Source organism: Myzus persicae, unplaced genomic scaffold, assembly GCF_001856785.1.
Source record: "Myzus persicae strain clone G006 unplaced genomic scaffold, MPER_G0061.0, whole genome shotgun sequence".
In the NCBI taxonomy this organism is placed as follows: Eukaryota; Metazoa; Arthropoda; class Insecta; order Hemiptera; family Aphididae; genus Myzus; species Myzus persicae.
The window spans coordinates 73624-97590 of record NW_019104213.1 but is presented as its reverse complement, the minus strand read 5'-3'; the positions used below and the strand labels follow the sequence as shown (position 1 = coordinate 97590).

The 23967-nt window shown below is 27.9% G+C and overlaps 2 protein-coding genes across 7 annotated transcripts; one reads left to right on the top strand and one right to left on the bottom strand.

Annotated features, from left to right (window-relative positions):
* The first annotated feature begins 2595 nt into the window (after positions 1-2595).
* On the top strand, positions 2596-13261 carry LOC111040087 (hamartin). 4 transcript variants are annotated; one of them, XM_022323826.1, is made up of 22 exons: positions 2596-2993; positions 3389-3583; positions 3654-3793; positions 3869-3986; positions 4056-4191; positions 5767-5879; positions 5953-6133; positions 6203-6276; positions 6568-6698; positions 7069-7214; positions 7296-7385; positions 8489-8710; positions 8819-8914; positions 8982-9159; positions 9252-9451; positions 9528-9657; positions 9726-9997; positions 10074-10199; positions 10264-10365; positions 10430-10667; positions 11887-12283; positions 12967-13261. In XM_022323826.1, exons 3-22 carry the CDS (start codon positions 3691-3693, stop codon positions 12968-12970), a joined length of 3057 nt encoding a protein of 1018 aa, XP_022179518.1. In that variant the 5' UTR covers positions 2596-2993; positions 3389-3583; positions 3654-3690; the 3' UTR covers positions 12971-13261. The 4 variants fall into 4 exon arrangements, with proteins under 4 accessions (XP_022179518.1, XP_022179519.1, XP_022179521.1 ...); XM_022323827.1 differs by having other exon boundaries at positions 3636-3793; XM_022323829.1 differs by lacking the exon at positions 8489-8710.
* An 8413-nt stretch (positions 13262-21674) lies between these two features.
* On the bottom strand, positions 21675-23956 carry LOC111040088 (zinc finger MYM-type protein 5-like). Of its 3 annotated transcripts, none has more exons than XM_022323831.1 (3): positions 23469-23956; positions 22218-23097; positions 21675-22151 (listed from the first exon to the last, which is right to left on the bottom strand). In XM_022323831.1, exons 2-3 carry the CDS (start codon positions 23048-23050, stop codon positions 22145-22147), a joined length of 840 nt encoding a protein of 279 aa, XP_022179523.1. In that variant the 5' UTR covers positions 23051-23097; positions 23469-23956; the 3' UTR covers positions 21675-22144. The 3 variants fall into 3 exon arrangements, with proteins under 3 accessions (XP_022179523.1, XP_022179524.1, XP_022179522.1); XM_022323832.1 differs by having other exon boundaries at positions 21675-22401; positions 22469-23097; XM_022323830.1 differs by having other exon boundaries at positions 21675-23097.
* Positions 23957-23967: the final 11 nt, after the last annotated feature.

Below are 23967 nucleotides of genomic sequence, written 5' to 3'. Positions count from 1 at the left end.
AAACAATTAATAACATTTTTGATATGATATTAATAACGGCAATAACGTTTTGGTTATTAGCACAATAATTAATGAGTTATATAAATGAAATACTGAGGTATATCCCGTATATTGGTGATGAATTTTAGTATTTTAAAACAAACAAAAAAAGCAGGTAATTGGATGTCGCTCTGCTGTACATTATGTATCAAGGAAGTCGCTTTAATGGATAGTATTAAATCTGAATTCAATATCATATCATTGTATATGAAAAACGATTCGGAGCGGAGACGGTATGTCAGTCTAGTATATTTTATATTGTTATTACTTATTTATATGGTAGCCGGTAAGTTCCATTAGGTAATATTATTCTTAAATTATCGGTGATTCTGGAAAAATATTAGATATAAATATGTAAAATTGGGCTGTTTTGGAACCGAATAGCGACAAAATGACAATTGTTATTCTTTGTGTGAATATGCAATGTTAGTCTATCTGATTTTAAGAGTACGCCACGCCTGCATGCGTTGTCTCCTTATTAAAAACGCGTAACATACCAAATTCGCGCTCAGCAGTTCACGTTTTATGCCGTTACCTTAAGAATTAGAGTGAACTGACCTATTATGAAACTTGATGGTAAGAACTTTGTCTGTGTTTTGTCGGGAATTTTTTTTACGATAAAAAAATCTTGCCCATGTATTTTTTATATTTTTCAACTGTTATTGTAACAAGTTATCCAGAGTCTTGTATTAAATGTTCATACTCTTTGGACCCAACAAAAACAATTTTATTGACATTTATACAATAATTACAATAATTAGTTTAAAAACGACTGTTAAATGAGAGGTGATCTATCAAAAACTGACTTATGTTTAACGAAAAGGTATAATGAAAAATCAAATAGAATTAAAATCAAAAAATCAAAATGGGAGAGGGAGCATAGGCGCCCGCAGGCAAATGCATTTTAAGAATCCCAAAAAAATTTTTAAAAAATTAATTATATTATGAACATCATAAAATGACTGCAGTCTTCAATCACATTACAGATTCATAAAGATGCTTGTTTAAATGAAATATTTAGGTACATTTTCTTTTCTTTTTTAGTTTTGCCTTAACAAATAAAGAAATAACAAACAAAACAGTGGATTACAAATAAAAGGATTTGTCAAAAAATTGGGATTATAATATTTAAAAAAAGTGTATGTACCTATATACAATTTTAAATTGATGCAATTGTTTTTTAAAAATGTAGAAAATAGATAGAAAATAGATATTTTTAGCCAATAGATTTATTTGAACCAATTTTTATAATTGTAATATTTACATGATAAGTTAGTACTTGATAAAGTAGGTAGGTACTTTATAGTAAGTTAATAATATGTATTTAAGATTTAAGTAAGTTAAGTTATAATAAAAATCATTAACTATTATTTAATATGATAAATTGATAACAATAATATCATTATCAGTGCTATGAAAATGTAAACGTTCACCTCTTAGATAAGAGAATTAGTCTTCTTTTTGGCTTCAAAACACGGTTAAAGATATATTAAGTACATCTTATATTGTGCTTACTCTAATAATAATAATACTCTATAATCTATAATGATCGTGCTTCAAAATAATTTCCAAGTCGGCTATCTAGTATTTTTATATATCTGTAATCTATACACTGTGTACAATGTACTATCTATTCTGTGATAATACTGCCTAGCCTAGAAAAAATAACCTAACGTAGGTGCTACTTCTTAAATATCTAATGGTGTATAAGTAATATAAGAGTATACAACACTGGCATAATATAGTTGTATAATATATCCACAAACTGGTGTAGAGCATATTATTTCAAAACCTTTTCAATTTTGTACTCAAAGATAGCAAAACTTGCAACAAAAATTAGTCTAGGAAAAGGCCCAATATAATTACAGCACACGAGTCCTTTATTCTGAAGTTGCGACACTGTACTTGGTGCTTCTACCATAGGCAAACAAAAAGATTCCCTGAAAGTCACATTAATTTTTTATTAGCGTTTGAAGTTTTTGTAGTTTTATATTTTTAGAACATTAGATTTCTTTCAACGATTTTTTTATGATGTATTACAAAAACAAATATAGTAGGGTATCTACTTGACATTTTCAACAAATGTTTATTTTATAATTTTCTTCACATGATTTCCATGCTGGTACCTATATTATTTTCCAATACATATTACAATAACATATTTTGTTCCAATATACTATTGTCTCTTGTTTATTGTTCAGAATCAAGATTAAAGATAAACTTCATAATTCTTTAATCGTGTTAAAAATAATTTTTTTGCAATGAATGTATGTTGTTAATTATTATGTTACAAAAACCATTTGGAATACATTTTTTTAGGACAAATGCTTATTGGACCACGGTTATCTACGATCTGAGTAACAGTAGAATGGTAGATAACCGTACTCGAAAATTCGGAATGTATAATATAATGGAGCATTAATTCACAATAAAAACAAGAATACAGTCTTTTACCTCCAGTCGGCGACAGCTGACCTTGAAACAGCTAAACATCTGATCGACATCGGTTGGATGCATTGTGTTCGTTATCACCGTTTAATATATTATTAATTATTCAATTTAACATAATATTATAGATATTATTTTTGTTATACACCTATAGGTGTTTTTAATTTGTAGACTTGTAGTTTGCACGTATGTCTATTGTCTTGCTGTACTAGTTAATTGCATCAAACTATAAAGTATACTACTATGAACGAGCGACCGGAGGAAATCATGAAGGCTTATTTTATTGTTTTTCTGTCATTTTTTATCTTCACCATTTTTAGTTTCACCAGTGCGATCTAAGCCCACTATCTATTCGCGATTTTTACATCACCAACTTAACCGGGGTGCACAGGAGAACACCGTTGAATCGACATATTATTCTGCTAGTTCTGCTTGTAGAATACACACACACATATATATATATTACATATTCTTAACGTCTACTGCGAATTCAAATTAATGATATGGTGAGTTGCGATGATAGACCACGGATACTTGATTTCTGTCTTGTTCTGCTGTTTGAATCTATCAGAAAATCACTAAAATATTTTGTTATTATAATTTCTAATATTGTAATTTATTTGATAACTTTCAAGTAGACAAATACATAACTGTATGTGACTATTATTTGGTACAGTGGATTCATTTTTTTAAATTGAATTATTTGACAGGTTTTTAAGACACTCAATTCATGGTAGGTACTGGTTGTATATTGCCATATTGGTAGTATAAAGTATTACTAATAATAAATATTGTCATGGTTATTATTATTTTTTATATAAGCCACACTCACCAGTTAGATATTATTCTGAATAAAAATGTAGTAGTGGATTGATAAACTTGTAAATATATTATTTTTCAGAACAAATGATAAATTGATGTAAATGAATGAATGTTATATGGCATTAGATAGCAGTTAATAAAATGGAATGGCAATAACATGATTTTCTGAAATTTATATGTTTGTTAGTACTTTATAAATTTCAAGTCAAATTATATGTTTAGATGGAACTTTAAATTGGTAATTTTCTACTTGAAGTTGGTTGACAGCTGTAATGTATGTTTTTACATAATTATTTATAACTTATTGGTTAAACTCGTAATTTTAGGTTTTAATTGTATTTCAGATAAAGTATAATTAACATAGAATGTTTAGTTGGAAAAATGATTGCTATGGAGGTAATGGAACTGTTCACATCATTAGAATCCAACATTCCTAAAGAAGTTGAAGTTGTAAAACACAAATTTCATGAACAATTTAATATTGGTAAACAATTTAAATCTGCCTAAAACAATTTAAGTACAAATTATAGATTAGTATTAATACTAAGACTTTAAACAGTAAAAGAACCATGGCTGTTAAATGGAATGTATGATTATTTTATGTCAACTGGATCACAAAGAGCTGTAGAAGTATTAGTGGCTGTCAGGGAACCACATGACAAGTATCTCTTTGATAAGTAAATATTTTTATTAATCATAATTATTCGTAAGCTAAAAAATATCATTTTGACATGTAATGCATTCAGGCTTGTTGATGGCTTACGAAGTACTAATCGTCTTCAAGCACTTACATTACTGGGTCACGTAGTAAAAAGACAACCAACATGGTTGATTAAAATTACAAACCATCATTTACTCAAGGAATTAATAAAACTTTTAAAGGTATGAATTATTTATTTTATTTTATTAACGGATATGTTATGACCAATACGACTACAATATTACTCACAGCTACATGAAAGTGATTGAACAAATATTTTTTAAACGCTAAAGAGTGTAATTACCACATTATTAATATTTAATTACAAATATATACTTATAGTACCTATAGGTATCATTAAAAAAAATAATGTATGTATAGTAAATTCTCTTCAAACATTAACAATAATATTTTGTTTTAACCTGACCTTATGTAAATATTAACTTAATATTTTAGTTCAGGGATCTAATTTTTATAGAAATATACATAACATCGTAATATAATATTAAATATATTTGTTTAATCATTGCATGTGATTGTAAGTAGTATAATGTGAGATTTTTATTCCGATTTCCAATTTAATTATATGATAACAAGGTTATACATATAAGTAATAACCAGGGCTCGTAAGTTCATGCACTAAAAAAAGCACAAATAAGCATGCATTCATGCACTAAAAATTGGCAAAATATGCATTAAAATATGCACTAAAAAGTTCGAAAATATGCATTTAAATGCCCTTACATTTTTAAATTATGCACTCAAAATATGCATTATGTAAAATATTTATGAGCAAATTTTAAAATAATAAGAATATATCCATTAATTTTAAAAGTATTTTATTCCTTTTAATTTTTATATATTTAACAACCAAAATTAATAAAATGAATACTTGTGAAGTTCATATAATCATATGGATTTGTCATCTTTATTGATTTTAATTAGGTAGTCATTTTTTGTCTAATTTTTGTACACCATTATCCTGCACCTACAATGAAAATATTTGGAATGACATATTAGTTATTTGACATTTTCACGACTCGTACAGTTAAACAACTCATCGACGACTGGCGTGTGCAAGAACACTACATACCTGACACCTGTACATGCTTGCACAGGTATCGTTTCGACGACGGCATTGTTTCCGCGGTACCAAGTAAAACGCATAAAATCTAAATAGGGAAATACTAGAAAAGTCAGTAGTCACACGAAAATCAAAATAAATCAAAACACTATCATTCAGTAAACGGGAAAGTAAATAAGAAACAAGAAACATTTCAAATATTTTTCTAAACAATTTTTTTATGAAATAATATGCGCTATAAACTCTAAAAAAACGATTATATGCCAAATATGCCTTTATACCTAAAACATGCAAAAACATGCATTATTAAACTTCATATTATTATTACTATTATTATGAAACGGATTTGTATCTCAGTTAGCATATTTTTCTGTGTAGCAAAAAAAACATGTAAATGCATGAACTTACGAGCCCTGGTAATAACAATAATAATATTTGGTACAATTAAACTTTAGTCTAGTTGACATTCTACATTGAAGAAATTAAAAAAACAATGATTAAATAAAACAGGGTTATGAGGGGAGTAATTTGTTTGTAAAACACATGCGGACAATTAGGTAGTTGCGAGCGTAGTTTGTGGCATGTAACGGGGTGTTATGAGGTGTTTTAAGATGAAACACAGATGCAACACATTTTAAATTATACAATTAATTGTTGATTATTTTTTTTTCAGTCCGAAAATGAAATAATTACTATTACTAGTGCTTTACTTGCTCTTAATGTACTTTTGACTGTTATTCCTGCACTTATTTCTTCATTTCTACCTGATATTTTTGAAGGATTTAGGTATGCATCATTATTTTATTTGTTCTTACTATATTATACTTTTGTAAATAATAAAAAATATTTTTTAAACTAGTCGTTTGGCGGCTTGGAATACTTCTCAAAAAAACAAAGTTCCAGAAATACATTTATTCCATCTTCAGATATCATTATATGTATTATTTGTTCAGCTTTATAGTATGTATCCATGTTCGTTTGTGTTATATTTAAAGCAACAATATAGCACACCTGATTTAGTTTTTACCCATACAATTAAAGTAAGAAATATTTATGAATTATGTTAATTGTGTATTGTGTTTAGAACTATCATTCATTTTTTAATTTAGCCTATGATAGAAACAATGCGTATGCATCCAAGTTTAATTGTGAGCAGCAAAGATGTGGAAACATCAGTTCATAGGTATAGTATATATTTTACACTATAATATAATTTATGATGTAAGTCGGGTGTCTTCAACCCATTGGCCCGGCTTGTCATTATTTGACAAGATTTAAAATTACATTTGAAATAAAGAATGTATCTTTCGATGTAAATATCTCGATTACTTTAAATCATTATGATATTTTTCAAAATCAAATGGTTTCATTGAGTGTTTAATGTAATTCTTAACTAACAAAAAAAAATATCAACTAGTTAAATGTTATTTATTTTTATTTCTCATGTTAATTAATTTAAAATATTATTTTACAGGTGGAAAAAAATGGAACAACATGATGTAGTTATGGAATGTACAATATATACTCTATTGGAAAATGGGGATAGAAATTATCAAAATCCTTCAACTTGGACAAATACGGGGTCAAATTTTTCATCAGCTCTTGGTAATCTATAATTTAAATTGCCTACAAAGATAATTAGCAATTTTTGTATTTTTTAATTGCTGTTTAATTTTTGACTAAATTACACTAGTAAAATACAGTATTATAATCATTGGTAAATGATAAAGATTATAAAAAGAATTAGAGATTAATAAAATACTAAATTACTAAAATTTTAAAATAATCAATTTCCTATAAATTAAGAATAATAATTCAATTATTTGCTAAGTGAAAAATCTGACGAGTTTAGGATGTTCGTGAAATTCTAATCCATATATTATAATAATTTATGTGTTTAATGAAAAATTTGTTGATCAAATTATATGTTATGAAATCAATATTTCAATTTTCAACTTGTTTGAAATATGTTTAGAAATTTTAAAATCAAGTATTGGAGCAACTGGAGATATTGTTAGTGTTAATAGTATCAGGGATAAAGAATTATGGAGTCCAATGTTATATTGTGGTGAATTTGATAAAGATACTGTTAAATCTATTCCCACTACACCAAATATACAGGTAAAATTGATGTATAATAACTAATAAGTGTTAATAAATATAAAAAACAACTTATAATTAACTGTAGTTATTATATTTCAGAATTACTATAAACCATTGATTTTTAACCATAATGAACATTCACCTCCAGAAGCAGCTGTAGAAGCCACACCAGAAACAACTCCAATCAGGGTAAATATTTTTAAAATTATTTGTGGTACATATTGAGTGTGTTAAGTTGGAGTTATTGTATTTATATACAATATATATACCAATAATTTTCTCGTCATTGTTAAATTGATCTAAAAAATAGTTTATCACACTGTTATTGTGAAATCAATTTTTTAATTATTTTTTTTACAAATTAACAATATTATTATTTAAACTTATAATTTGACTATTGACTTGGCTATAGGCTTAAATGTTTCTTGTATAAATTGCATATAAAACTATTCATTTCTTTTAAAACTTATTTTTAGCATTTTTAACTTGTTCTTAATAATATAATCATAAAATATATTTAAAAACTGGTTGGTTTGCTATTTTGAAGTAAAATAATCTGATTAAAATTAAAATCCTTTTTATCTTTTTTAATATTTGTTTTTTGTCTAATTTGTTATTCCTTTTAAACTTCCACTACTTAAACATTAAATAACTATTGAATTTAAATTTAAAATTTCTTGGTGTATTTCATTAATTTCTAATAAATCTATTCATTTTTATGAAATAATTTGATCTAATATTTAACTATAAACTCTATTTTTATAAGTCCTTAAAATTGGATTAAGTCATTTGCTTATTACATTATATTTTATTATATTTATAAATTCCACCTTACAATATTAATCACAGCTAATTAAATCATTAAAATAAGAAATTAATATAATATACATGTTATCATCTATAAACAATAAACTATTAATGATTTTCTCCAATTCTTTGTGGCTCTTACAACCTATGACAACTAAATGTATGATAAAAGTTAGGTATCTACTAGATTTACATAATTAATACATTACCAAAATCTTAAACAATAAAAATGTTATAATTATACAGAAAAATTATAGAATACATTTAATGGTCCATAATATAAATATATATTAGTAGGTATGTTTGATTTTAATTTTTTTTTTGTTTTGGCTTTTGATATCAATTTTATAAAATATGTAGCCTTTGAAAAAAATGCATCTTATATTCTATGTGGTGGTCTTATATCTTCAAAAAAAATTTCTGCTATCGCTTCATTTATATTGAAAAGTATTTGTATTATGACTTATTCCAATCAATGTTGAAAGGATGTTTTATATCAACAATCGAGGTTGCCATCTATTAACTCGACTGTAGTCAGAGCATTGAATTCATTTGGCATAGAAAATTTACCTAGACGTAATTCATCAACACCAAATTCTCAGCCTAGTTCACCATTGAAAAAAGAAGGGTTTATCTTTCCTACAGATGATATCCAATCACAGTCACTTGTTCGTAGAGTGGACAGAATGATAATGGAACGTAATCAGGTAGAAATAGGATAAACTATCAGAAAAATGTGATAAAAAAAATAGATTTTATAGATTTTTTTAAAAAATTTTAAAAATTTTTTGATAATTTTTAAATAATTTTTTCAGATAACAGATTCAATTAAAGATGAAAATAATGTACGTTCTGAATCCAAACCTATTGCAGCTCAAATTCAACTAACAAATAATCCTGAAATATTACAAGTAATGCACTAAATACTATATTAATTTTATTAAATATTTGTAATAACCAGTGATTAATATTTAATAGACTGGAGACGAAGATATCATTGAATGTGACCAACAGAGTAATGGGTCACCATGTCAAACTTATGAGGGAGGATTACATATGCCTGATTCTACTTCATTAAAAGAATTTGTAATGAGTGTTCGAACTCGAAGACGTTATCACAGTCAATGTACTCCAGAGAAAACTATAAATGTTACTGGTATAATAATATAATATATATTTACCTTACATTTTTTATTTATTTATGTAATTTTATTGCATGTATAATATAAAATGGAATTTTCACTTTAGGACAAAGTACTGATAGCAGTCCTAAAAAAGGACCTGAATTTTCATTACTTAGTGTTCGTAGAGCAAATTCATGTCCTGAAATTAAAAAAACCAATGGGAGTAGTATTTCTTCTGGTACTTCTCCATTACAAGAAGAAACTGAAGAGGATCATCATGGAGATGGTATAAATATTAGTAATGGCCATGTTACTTCACTACCAGTAAGCTTATTAAAACATTAAATTATAACATTTATCATTTATCTAAATTATTGTGTATCTTGAACTTATTTTACAGAAAAAAAAATCAAAAAATGATATTAATATAACTAAAGTACAGACTGTTTCCACTCAAACAGAACATATTTTACCTTATGAACATTTGTTTTATAGCATATTTCCTGCATATAATAATGATCCACACAATAGTAAGTCTTAAAATAATTTTTTTAATAAGTTTGGTTGTAATGTATTATCAACTATCTTATTAATTTAGGTGCTAAAAATCCACAAAATATTTTTAATAATCAAGAAGATGAGTCTTTATGTTTAATTGAAAAATATGTGCGCACATCTGCAATAGTTCTTAATCATCGCCATACAGCACAATCTAGTGATGATGTCAAATTATTGCAAGACCAAATCGCTTTGTTGACATTACAATTACAATTTGAACGTAACCGTAGAGAAGTTCATGCTGAACGAAATCGTAGACTTTTAGGTAAATCAAGAAGTAGTCGAGCTGTTGATGAACACAATTCTGCTCTGGTGAGTCGAGTATTAAATATTGGCAGAAAACATCAGAATTAAAATGTTAACAATGGATTATTTTTTTTTATTACAGAAAGATCAAGTTTTAAAATTACAAGTTGAAATTGAAGATGGAACTTTAGGGTTTGAAAAATTGAGGCAAGACTCATTAAAACAAATTAAAGACCTTAAAGAGAGAGTATCACATTGGCAAACTGAAGTTAGAACATTTTTATTATATTATTTATAGCACCGTAAATAATTAATCAATTGTTATAATTTAGTGTTCAAAATATCAAGAGGAAACTAAAGAAGCTAAAAATAAATGCTTATCATTAGAACAGCTTTATAATGGGGAGAGATTAAAGACTGCCGAGGTTACTAAAGTAAGTGTGTACACATAAAACGTGATTATGTATAGAAGGTTTGATTTCATTATTTTCTGTTTAGCAATTATCTGAGACTAAAGCAGAGCTGTTCAACACTTTAAGTGAACTAACTATTGTGCAAGCAACAGCTAACATTAGTAAAGAACTAAAAAATACAGTGATAAATTTGCAACGTGAACTAGTCATGAGAGGTGAGATGCAATCTCAACAGCGCGATGTTGTTTCTCATGTAAATGCTCTTAGATATGATGCCAGCAATGCTATGTTGAGTCAAGAATCATATAAACATAATATAAACGGTATGTGTCATAAAATATGTATTACTTATAAATATAGGCAGGGCTTGGGTTTAATAGCACTATAAAACAGTCAAATAGCTCTTTAATATGACTTAAAAAATCTTAAATATGCATTATTGAAATAATATGCTTTAATAAAAAAACTGTGTCATTGGCACAACAAAAGACTACAGACTCCATATTCATATTTAAAAGACAATTTATATAATCATCTCTATATTGATAATCTATTCTAACTTTCTACAGTCAATTAAAATTAATATAATCAATATCAGTGATTTTAGTAAGTGTAATGTGTTTATTCCACAATTATACAACTGTTTAAGGACTATATGCCATGATGTACATAATCAAAATCATTGTTGAAATCTAAAAATTTGCTACAAGAACTTTATACTTATTTTTGAGGATACCATTTTGTATTTAATACCTTGTTACTATGTTTAATTATACATCTATTTGTCTTTAAACTCCATAATTTGTACTCCTACCAATTAAATAATGCCTGAAAAATTGTATTGTGTCACTTTGTAGTTAATGCCAAAGTATTTATAAAAATAGTCATTATTTTTAACACAAATATAATAAAACATAACATTTTTTAATTGTTTAATACCTATTTAGGTATAAACTTTTATTTCATACAACAATTATCATTAATTTTATGCTTTTGGCGATATACCTGCATTACATTTTTTTTAAATGTTCCTGTATTTTATTTTAAATTTTTATTTAGTTTAATTTCATACACCCATTAGGTATTTAAGGTTAAATTAATAATATTGGTATTTGAAAAAAAATGAAGCTTGAAGCTATATTTGGTACGCTATTATTCTTATAATGGTGGACTGGGCTGCTCCCTGTTCGCTCTTGAATTAAGTTCCTTTCAGGTGTTGTAGACCCTCCTTTCCTCTTAGAATTTATAAACTTAAATGTCCCTACTTAATTAATTTGAAATTCATACCACTTTTCCATTCTTCTCTGTAGAACCCATTATTTTAAAATCAAATCTATTGCCTATATGATGAGGCTTGCCAATGACAATCCGTCATCCCTTATTTATTGTATTCTTTAATTTTTTTTATACTTAAAATTGTATTATATTGTTTCTTATTGTTATTGTTTTTTCAGCTATGTACCATATATGTAACCTGGGTACATGCCCAATTTTCTTTAATAAATTCAAAATTAATAAATATTTTTGTTATTACTTTATTAGAGCTTCAAAATATGTTATACCACAAATCTGCACTGTTAGAAGCATCAAACGCCCGTATTGCTGATTTAGAGTTAAAATTAAATAATAAGAATGCATTTATGCAAAATGGTAAATGCGAAATAGAAAATGTTAAAAAACAATTTAACAAAAAATTATCTGAAGTAAAAGAAGAATGCCGAATTTTGAAAGAAATACAATGCCAAAATAAAGAATATAAAGAAGAAGAAGAATCTAGGAAAAAGTTTTTAGAAGATCTACCTAAATTCAGCTCTGACTTGGTCATGGTGGACTCGAACACTTCAGTGAGTGATCAAGATGCAAACTTTAGGCTTAGTATGATGTTGGCGGATATTGAGGACAGCTGTGACAACATCCCTGTTATACCTACAACTCCAAAGTAAATACCAAATATAATTAGTGTTAATAAATGTATAGTGTTTAACATTACAATATGACTATTATAATTAAATAATAAAAGTATATTGTCTTAACAAAAATCAGTTGTATAATATCATTAGCAGTTCCTGACATTTTTCATCTTGAAGCATCATAAATAAAGTTGTGTAAATTATTAACTGATTCATTATTCTACATTCTTTTTTTATTCTTTCAATGTTTGGTAAATGATAATATAATTTGTATTATTTATTTTTTTTATTATTTCAAATATGATAAAATATCAGATGTCATATTAAACACTTTATTGTGAATTAAATTATTTAAAATACCAATGATAGTTATTTTAAATTAATTTTGTATCGATCATTTCAAATAGCAATAATAGTTAGATATTCCATATTCTTTATAAACTCTTATCCATACAGGCTCATAATAAACAGTTCCTTATTACCTTATTAGTTAGTGTTAGGTAATGTTTAAACGTTTGTTTGAAGTATACTTAAAAAAACAATTAAAATTAAATTTATATACTCCATTATTGTAATACAGAAAATTTAAATAACTAATTAATTTTTAATATATTTAAAAATAATAATAGTGTACCTATTACAGTTGTTACTCAGAAAATTTGATATAGGGTATAGCTCTTCTATTGACCTAATTTATTTTGATATTTTTCAGGTAATCATTATGATCTCAATGGTACTGGATACTTAACATCATTTATAAAAAAATATTTAAGTGTACAGCGTACACTTATCTACATTAATTATACATTTATTTTTAAACATGTTAATATTTTGTGTTTGTGGCATTAGTAAAGTTATTTCATACATCATTTTTACTATATATACATACGTAAACGCATGGTATTCAATTTAAGAATTTGTATTTTATAATAATTATTACATATTTTATGTGTCTGATTGATTACTGAATCGTTGTGTCTAACCAATGAATTTAATTATTGTCTGTAGGTTTTTTTTACATAAATTATTCATTTTTGTATTGATTTTTATTTCCATTTTTATGAAAAACTATTATTTGAAATGAATAACCAACATGCACTTATTGAAAATGTAATATTGTAATTGTCTTTCGATAAGTTTGAATTCAAATGTAAATGAAGAATTTATATTTTTTTGGCCTAGTATAGTAGGTATGTTTATGTATTAAATGACTCTAATAATGTTGATGAATTTTGATGAAAAAAATAAGTGTTCAGATGCGTGGTTTGTAAATGTTGCATGATTAATCAAAATGTTATGTCTGGTGGCCATTTTAAACATCTAATTTAACACGACATATTACTATTCTTTAATGTTTAGAATGATTTCAATTAGACATTTTATTCAACAAACAGTGCATACAGTCGTGCATAAATACATAATTATTAATGTTTTCACAGACAAATAACTCGGCTGACATCTATTTCTATAAATGTATTACATTAATATTAATGTTTCAATAAATGTTATTTTTTTATGCAAGTTGCCTACTTCACAAGTTTTCATTCAATCGTTATTGAAACTTCTTCCTGTGTATGTTTTAGTGTGGTATAAAGTAGTACCTGTGACTTCATATTCTCATTTTATTTTAGATATAAAAATATATTTAGATGATCTATGTGTTAAATTTGAATTCATTAACTCAGTTTTTTTCGTTACGCACAAAAAAAGATCTTGTTTGGAAGCCTCCTTTTTAAGTATAATATGTTGCGACTTTAAACTATAAACGTTCATGTCAAAGCACGGATTACGATCAATTACATACTACTAGGTATATTGACCACAGACTAGATTTAATCTATTCTGTGTATTAACCATAACGTTAATTGCGTATATTTATAATAAATAATTATGTATTATCTAGATATGTCGTGTGTACAGTATATCGGTGCACTTATGTTCTATATGTATTGTGCAGTACATACTTATTGTAGGTATTTTATTATCGGCTATTTTTCATAAAAATCAATTATTTTCTTTAAATACTTTGATACCTACGTAGTATATCTATGTAAGTTTGACTAAAAAATACTAAAGCCTGTCTATAACAACATGACGTGATCAGTGCCGCAACTACAGAATAAGAGGCCTGTGTGGCGTGTGCGGTCATTATATTGGGCCCTTTTCTAGATTAATTTTTGTTGCAAGTCTTGCAATCTTTAAGTACCAAAATGTTAAGGTTTTAAGACACGTTTTACACCAGTTTGTGTATATATAACTACACCTACAGCACTCCCCTTAACTTCGCTATATAATACAATCAAATATTCATATTAAGTGCGAGTGTAAATAAGTAGATAACGTCCTGATGCGTTCGGAACTCACCATAATAATATATTATATAATGGTAGACACTTTCGCAGTTTCGGACATTACATTAAGTACTACTATTTCCAACATATCTATTTGCAGGCAATACCCATTACCCATAAATTATTTACACGATTAAACTATAATAATAATAATAACTATAATAATTCCCAAAAATGATTTCAATTTTAAAATCTAGGGAAATGTCTAGGACTTAAGTACCTACCTACCTATTCAAGACGGACAATTGGGTAATTTGATTACAATAATACAACATCATATTAGTTAGTAGTTACTACAATCGTTATTCCATTGATAAAAAATCACAAGATTTCAAAATAAAATATTACATCAATATTCTACCTAGCTTACATATTGATATTATAAAAATAGGGCAGTTTCTTTATAAACTTGCAATTTTATTAGCTTTCCATTTTCGTGTTTACATAATATAAGTGTATAACTATTTATTTATTTATTTATAACTATTTTTGTATCTATTTTAGTATTTTACTATATTAGGTTTATTATAAACACACACATATACACCTAACCTATGCATTTATACCGCGAATGGTAGTATTAGAAACTATGACGTGTTAGGTAATTGCAATTGTTGCAGTGAACATACACTATGACAGTGTTTATAATAGACCATAGAGTAGGTATAATCACTAGACAGAGGCAGTGATGGTTAAAAATCATCACTTTTTTTAATGTCATTGGATTTAAAATAAACGCATTTTAAATGTAGATGAAATATACTTTATTGTCGAGTCTTCTTAAAATTCATTGTAGATATTTATAAATTATATTATAGGTAGGTGAGGTTATTATACTAATAAAACTACTCTAAAAAACCACGAGTGCAAAGAAAATATAATCATTATGTCATTACTCATTATGCATACAGCACAGACAGTCTGCAGGCAGACAGCAATCTTAGCAATGATTGGATGCAATATAGGTGATGGACACTGAACAAATTAGAACATTATACAAAAAATGAGTTGTAGCCGTTGTAGGTATGAAAATGTACAGTGGATTCCGCTTAATGTGGGCACGTTGGGTCCAGCTCTGTTTGCCCACAATAAGCGGATGCCCATATTAACCGGTGTCCACAATAAGCGGATTCCACTGTACTTCCTTGATGTACCTAATTTAAATACCTATGAAAGTATAAAATACATTCTGTAGGTACACCAGTTAATTAGAAACATCAAAACATGGCTTTTGTACAGGGGCGCCATTTGGGGGGGTGCAGGGTGTGCACTTGCACACCCTGGTATTTTGTTGTCTACTATTGGCCAGGCCTAGGCATCATTTATACTATGGCCTTCAATTTGCCAATCATTAATTGTGTATGCACCGCTATTGGCTATTCACGGCTAATCATAAATAATATTATAATATTATTGGGTCCTTTAATTAGATAGTTGATAATTTGATATCAGTATCACTTTATCCACTGGCGTGTAAATCCTAGGTTTATAGATAATATTATAATACTATTATATTCATAGACGAAACATTAGGTATGATAATGCGTGCAAGTGGGTGGAGCTTGTTACAAGAATCGGGCGCTGAAATCGATTAGTTGTTACCGTATTTCATTCTATCAAATGATCGTTATTATATTTCTATAATTAAACTGTGACTCTGGATAAGGCAGATATGGTCTTATCTTATGGTTTATGTTTATATCGTTTATTATTTTCGATTTTTGATTTAATTAAAAATATATTTATTAATTATTTCATAAGTTATATACTTCTAAAGTTATATATTAGAATATTAATAATTCTACACTCTACAGTTCTATAAATTATATTTACACACTACACTGTAGTGAAAATGGATACCAATAATAAAAGGAAAAGTGGTGCAGCTAGGATGAAAGATACAAATAAAAAAAAATTATTTAAAATCTCCACTTCTTGTAAAAAAATTGACGACATGTTTTCTAAAAATGAAATTAAAGGTAAGACAAATATTGCAGTAAATCAAGTAAATCAATTTCCATCCGCCAAATCATTGCTTCAAAGCAATACAAATATTCAACTAAACTTTGATTTTATCGTATCCTCTTTATCACAACTTCCTACAGCCTTTTCTGAAACTTTAAAAATTATTTCTATACTAAAGATTCTTCCAATTACTACTGCTTCAAATGAACGATTCTTTTCATCCCTTAAAAATGTTAAAACTTTCTTATGTACTAAAATGGGAGATAACAGACTGAGTGATCTTGTGGTTTTAAATGTAGAGAAAGAAGAAGCTAAGTGCGTAGATTTATATAAAGGTGTAGATATGAAGCAACGGAGATACCCGCTTAAATAATAACCTATGCTGCTATGCTTTTATAATAATACCTATGCCATTATTTTATATTTATATATTGTATTAATGTTAACTATAAACATATTAAGGTCAATATAATAATAAACTATTATATTTCAAGTTGTTCATTATTTGCATTACGCTTTACTTTATGCTTTAGTCACAAACTTAGCTTTAAATAATTAGTTTGTATTTTCCTTTTTTTTTTTGATACCTTTATTTCAAATATAGGTAACTATTAATAGCTAAGTATGTTTTTGACACTAAAAATTCTATATTGAAAAATTAAAAACACGAGAAACGTTTTTTTAAGGATTGGCTTGGCGGTGGGAAAAATTGGCCTCTTTAATTGTTTGCACATCCCTAAAAAAAACTGAAATGGCGCCCCTGCTTTTGTACCTACCTAACTACTACCGCCTATAACTGTACTTAATTAAACACACAGTACCGTAATTTGAGGGGTGGAAAAGTGAGCATTTTCCCCTGTCTGATTTTAGGATGAAACTACAACCTAGAGAGCCTGAAACTTAATAATTATAATAATCATCTAATAATATATAATCTAACCGTATGTGTTGTCTCCGTCTTATAAATGTACAACATAGACACAATTGTTTTGCGAGGGAATGAGGGATAGAACCACTGAGGCGGTAGTGATAGTTAAGACTCTAAATTGATATAAAATATAATTGAAAACATTATCTGTGAATTTTAATTTTAATTCTCTTGATAGTTGATATCGCTCATACGAAAAAGTTCTTATTGTTTCAAAATCCATTTTTTTAATGTTTTTCAAACTTAAATAACTTTATTTTTAGTTTCGATATTGGAAAAAATAAAACGATATTTCACAGCCAAAGTTCTCCTTTTTATGTGATGAAAATTGTATTTCTAAGTTACGACTGTAGCCTTCTTGGTTCTTTCCCGCACAAAACAGTTTTTGCTATGTTTTAAATTTGTAAGACGGAGACATCAAAATATGTCAGTGTAGCACGTCTTTTTATAAGTCAGAACCCGATGGGCCGGGGTCCGGTTGTTTTCATTTAACCACTATTATATTATTTTCTTAGTGCTAAGCATAGATAATAAAGATATATCTTTATTATCTATGGTGCTAACTGCTAAGACATGCCTATTTTTATAATATTTTTAGAAAATATCTGAGCTTAATGGAGTATACTTAAATTTATCAAATTATCTAAGCTTGTAATTGTTAGATGTTAGATGTACCTATTGTAATTTATTAACTTGTTTTAAATTTTAGTTTTGTATTAATTATTTTGTCTTTACACCTAGTCATTGTTTGAATTGGGAAACAATTAAGTAAAGGAGTTCAATCTAACAATTTATAAACTGCGTTCCAAGTGTATAATTATTTAACACAGACCCGAGAGGGGTTTTCCCCTTCCTACATATTTAATACTTCATATTTTCTGCTTAGTTAACATACTGACATTATTGTAGGTATTCAAAATATAATATATGTAACATATAATAATAATGGTGACTGTGGATTTATATTCACCCAATTTTTCGACATTTTCCCAATTGCTTTTCATACATCCAATTACTTTAAAAAAGACATTTTTTTGTATTATTATAATTCCCGTTTTGATAGCAATTTAACGACATCTATATATTTCAGTAGGAAATAAAAAAAATGATCAGTGATGGTATCTTGATTGATGGTTTGGACGCATAATATTTTGAATTAAACATTCTATGTTAAACACACATCAATTATGTTCACATTTCAAAAATACAATTTTGTTCTTAAGGTAATGCCGCCCCCTGTCTAGGCAAAAGAAAAAATAGTTTTGGTACGCAAGGAAAAGAGAGTAAAAGTATAGTGGGGGGGAGCTTCATCCCTCTGCGCATTTCCCCTTCCCAATTCTACCACTGTACCGTCTGTACCTATTTTATAAGACTAATTGTTAGTTGTTAGGGATTGTTATTAGGAAACATTGAATTTATTAGTACATATAGGTATTACTTATTTAAAAGTATCAATTTAACTACTTAAATCATTATTCTCTACCTATATTAATTTGTTTGTAGAAATATATAGTGTTCTCAAATTAAATAAAACAGATTATTAAATTAAAGACTTAATTAAAAATATTTTCATAATTTGCATTGTGTGATAATCATATCTCTACGAATTCGTGTATACCTTCTAAAAGTCTAAAACTTTGCCGGGATAAATTAAAGAATACTATAAAGCCATAACGGGTTATCTAACGCAGCACTCATATTATAGATACTAATCGTGAATTTTTTTCAGAACACTTTCATAAGCAATCCGTAAATTTACTTAAAAAAGTACCCGACAATGTTTCGACTTTATATACAGTCGTTTCTAGACCGTTTTAGGATCCGCCATATAATCCGCAGTTTAAAAAAAAAAAAAAAATGGATATTAAACTCAATAAGATCTACTATATACCTAATACGTACGTATGGGAATGGTGTATTGGTATTTATATTATTTTGCAAATGAACACGACCGCTCGACAGTCGACATACATCACAACAACAACAACAACAACAGTCATTTCGTCAATGTATTATTTCCTTTTTTTTTTTTTAGCAATAAAATCTGTCGAACCGGTGCGCATATTATATGACCAGCCAAATACAAAACAAATACCTACCTACCTACCTATACTTACATTATTAAACGTTCGGATGTGCCGCGTAAAATATGTAGGTACCCAATATGCACATTATAAATGTATACAAATAAACACTTGTGCGCGATCGGATGGTATATACGTATTATGTTCAATATTGTGTAACGCGTTGTCATCATCATCATCATCATCACATCGCAACGGTTACCGAATAAAAAGAAGGCCGTACCTGTGTTTGACCTTAAGGTGTGCGGAAACGGAGGAAAGTGTTTTTGTAAACGGAGAAATCTGCAGCAGTGCTTGTGCGCGTATATATATATACATAAATGTAGGACGTAGGCACCTACCCATATATATATATATATATATATAATTTGAATGGCAATAATATACACATTTATACGTATCGCACTTGCACGCGTTACACAAGAGGTGGCAGTCGCGGAGTAGGTAGGTAGGTATGTATTATTATAACAGCGGTCGACGACGCGATACCTATGCGATGTAATAATAAATAATAATAATAATATAATATACAGGAAGTTTACACGACATGACCGTCTTATAAAAACCGTTTGCGCATGCGGTTTTGTCGGTATAGTATAATATTATCGAAGTTAGGTATTGATGTAGGTATTATTATTAGTTATATTATAACTGCATGCAGAGGTCTGTGCGGGGTAAACAGCAGCTGAAACAACTGTCAAATTTACGTAACTAACTGTATATTAAGTTATTAGCATGATATTGGTAATTATTAGTAATCAGTAATCACATTTGTTGCAAATGACTTCTGTTCCGTGTGACTGACAGCTATATATGTACAAGTATACGAGATATATAACAGAATGATATATGTAAAATGAAAGAACTTTTATTCTAATCAATATTTTTTTTAAAACTGTTATACTGCCTGTTTAGGTATTTAATATTTTTATGTGATCATCGGTTTACAGCTTCTATTGTATTATATATATATCGCAATAATATAGGTAATGTGCTGCTGCAGGTGCACCATTATAATTTATAATGTTAAACATAATGATTTAACGGAACTACTCGAGGAACTCGGTATTTCGAAAACTATCGACATTATCTCATTTTTTGTACCTAATAGGTACAAAAAGTAACTAATTCATAAAAATCACTTAAAAATAAAATTGTTAAAAAAAATGTGTTTTTTACTTTTATGATATCTTAAGTTTTATACTTCATTGAATAAAAGAATACATTTTAGATTCTGAGTGAAGTGATGATTGTATTGTGATTGCGTTGGACCATTATATGTGTGTTTTTTTTGTAAGTCATCAAATTTTTGGTCAAACAATTTTTGATATTCGACTATGAGAGTGGTTTCTGGGCTTGAAGCACCAGATTTTGGTCAAAAGTAAAATAATTCAAGTATTATTATAAATACTTATAAGTTATAACTATATATACATATTACTACCAAAAAAATAGAAATTTTTTTGAAAATTGTTATTTTGAGTACCTAACTTGAAATTAAAACACTACCTTCGCACCTAATCTCTTGCCATATTTCACGACCACAGCCGAAGCCTGCTTGTGCGAGTGCGACGGTGTTTTATAGAACAATGTTTTTGTCGCCACAGCACATCCTTTTTCACTGGCTAATCAATGATGAATATGGATACGCGTTAATACCTATAGGCTATAGCTATATTTTTATAACGGCGGTGAGCCGGTCGGCTTAAAATGGAAAGTATAATAAGTAATTTGTGTACACGACCATTATAATAAACACATTACACAGTCATACTTATCGGGTCTCAGGAGTACATGCAGAATATATATATTCGTGCGCTGCGCTTACTGGATACATCACACAACGACGAAAAGAGGAATATTAATAGTCAATTTATTTTTTATAAGTGTATAAAATATTCAAACTGTATGTACTAATAAGAAAATATTATGGTACCCTTAGGACTAAACCCATATTCAAAAAAAAAATTTGTTCTATGAAATCAGTTTGATTTGAAACGCCCACATTTCAAACCCTCATGATCGTGCATACACTTAGTATATACGAACATGCAAATGCATATAATTCCCGGTCTCTAATAATGAATAATGGCAGTGCCGGCCCGATGGTTTTTGGGGCCCGGTGCAGAATTTCGCGGGGCCCCATACGGCAAATGACTGTATATGTTAATTTATTAATTATTATACAATATACACATTTATTTTATTTTTTAGGGACTAACTTCTTATATAATTTTGTAATCTTAAAGCTCTTTTAATTATGTTAGAAGCCTAAATTTGTTTGTATAAACAATGTACAAACAATATTTTATTTATAAATATTTTTATTATATTGAACATAAATTATAATAATAATGAAATGAGTATAATTACGTTTACTAAGAATAAAAAAAAATTAACAAAACATAATATTATTTAAATATTTTTTTCCGTGCTTTTTTTGATGCAAACTGATCAATTGTCTCATTGTAGCTCAAAGAATCGGCAATACTATGTTCGATGCTGATAAGGGCCAGGTCCGATAACTTATGCTGTGATAGATTGCTTCTTAAATAATTTAATTTAACCCCTGAATGCAATACTATTTTTAGCTAAAAAATGGATAACCGCTAGTATTCGTGTAATAACATCATACCAATGTTGTTTTTCCGCGTTTAATTTAGTCAGATGTAGTTTATCTATAGTATTGAGTTCTGATATTCTTTGTTTTAATTCAATCCATGACTGTAAGGAAGTATAATGTGGAATCGTGATTTCATGAGACTTTAGTCTTTCCCCAATATGTCGCCAATCGTTTATACCATTCTTGCTTAAATTACCTGTAGAATGAGAGTCAAAAAGTTTACAACAAAAACAAAAAGCTCTATCTTTAAATTTTGAATATACCAGCCAGTTTCGTTTAATAACATCTCCGTTGTCTAAACGTTTGTCATATAATGTCGGATTAAAACGTCTTAGCTCACCATTTATTTCAGATTGAGGAAAATTATAGCTTTTAACTTGTATTGGCCCCAGTTTTATAAGCTCTTTTCTGAAATCATTATTTATTATTTCAGGCCAACAACCAATATCTGTCATATCGTAGTCATTTACTGTGTTTATAATAATGTTATTACTGCTCCTTTTACTTTCGGTTTGTAATTTATTAATTTCAACTTCGTTATCTATTTTTATACTTGAAGAAGGAGTGTCAAATTTATCATTCTCAATATAATCTGTCGTATCATAATCGTTTACTGTGTTTATAATAAAGTCATTACCGCTATTATTACTTTCGGTTTGTAATTTATTAATTTCAACTTCGTTGTCTATTTCTATACTTGAAGAAGGAGTATCAAATTTATAATTTACATATTTGTTGATAGAGCCACGCATTTTATTTAAACTTTTATCCCTTATGTTTTTTTTCTGCCTTTTCGCATTTCCTGACGGATAACTTCTAAACTTATCTCGATCTCTTGATGACATGATACAGAAATATACGAACTACAAAGTATCGTTTTGTAAATAAATGCCTGTGAAAATAATACTACCTATCAGTATTGTTTTTAAAATTTAGATAGAATGATTTTAATGATTCTACATCTACATAGACAAAAATGTTGTAATCCATGGACAAAATAAATGTGAAATTTGGTTTGAAATAAAATATATTAATTTTGGATATTTATAGAAATGTGCTTAACATAATAAATAATAATTACTGTAATGTGTATTATGTGCGTTACATTATGCGTGTAGCGTGTATCACTATCAGTATTACGGTCATACGGACGTATAATCAAGGTAAGATATTAAAATATAGACATAGTACACATACTTATTCCGTAATCCATATTCAAAAATATTTATTATGTAAATAATTAAAATAGACTATACTAAATACCTGTTTTTTAATGAAGCGATGTCCGATAAATTAAACCCGTGTTCGTCAATCGTCGTTAACTCGTTGAATGTCTCGTAGTGACGAGCGTTACCCGTGTAGCCTTTTGTAGGCAATATCAAGATTATGAGGTATCGCAGTTCTCGTTAATAATAAGTTACGAAAGAAAAATATTATTATTATACTATTTTATACTATGTTATTATGGGTTACAGCTATATTTTGTACTGTTATCGATCGTCGTCAAAGATAAACAATTGTACAAGTACATAACGAATGTAAAACTATAGATATGTAGGTATAATTGGTATTCGTCGATAACGAACAGTTTCCTAAGAAAACAACACAGGTTGCGATATCCGTATTACTGCTACGGGGACAATATTATTATATTTATTTATAGATAAAGTGATATTCGTAATATTATAATTACTGGCCTGTGGGGCCCCGCACAAACCCGCCAAGCGCGGGGCCCGGTGCGGTCGCACCGCTTGCCCCCCCC

Bases quoted from the DNA above. Each gene is read 5' to 3' on its own strand.
- LOC111040087 (XM_022323826.1), top strand. From the start codon at position 3,691: ATGATTGCTATGGAGGTAATGGAACTGTTCACATCATTAGAATCCAAC. The intron at 6,134-6,202 runs GTAAGAAATATT...TTTTTAATTTAG, and splicing joins TTTTTACCCATACAATTAAA to CCTATGATAGAAACAATGCG. The intron at 7,386-8,488 runs GTAAATATTTTT...CAATGTTGAAAG, and splicing joins CAGAAACAACTCCAATCAGG to GATGTTTTATATCAACAATC.
- LOC111040088 (XM_022323830.1), bottom strand. From the start codon at position 23,050: ATGTCATCAAGAGATCGAGATAAGTTTAGAAGTTATCCGTCAGGAAAT.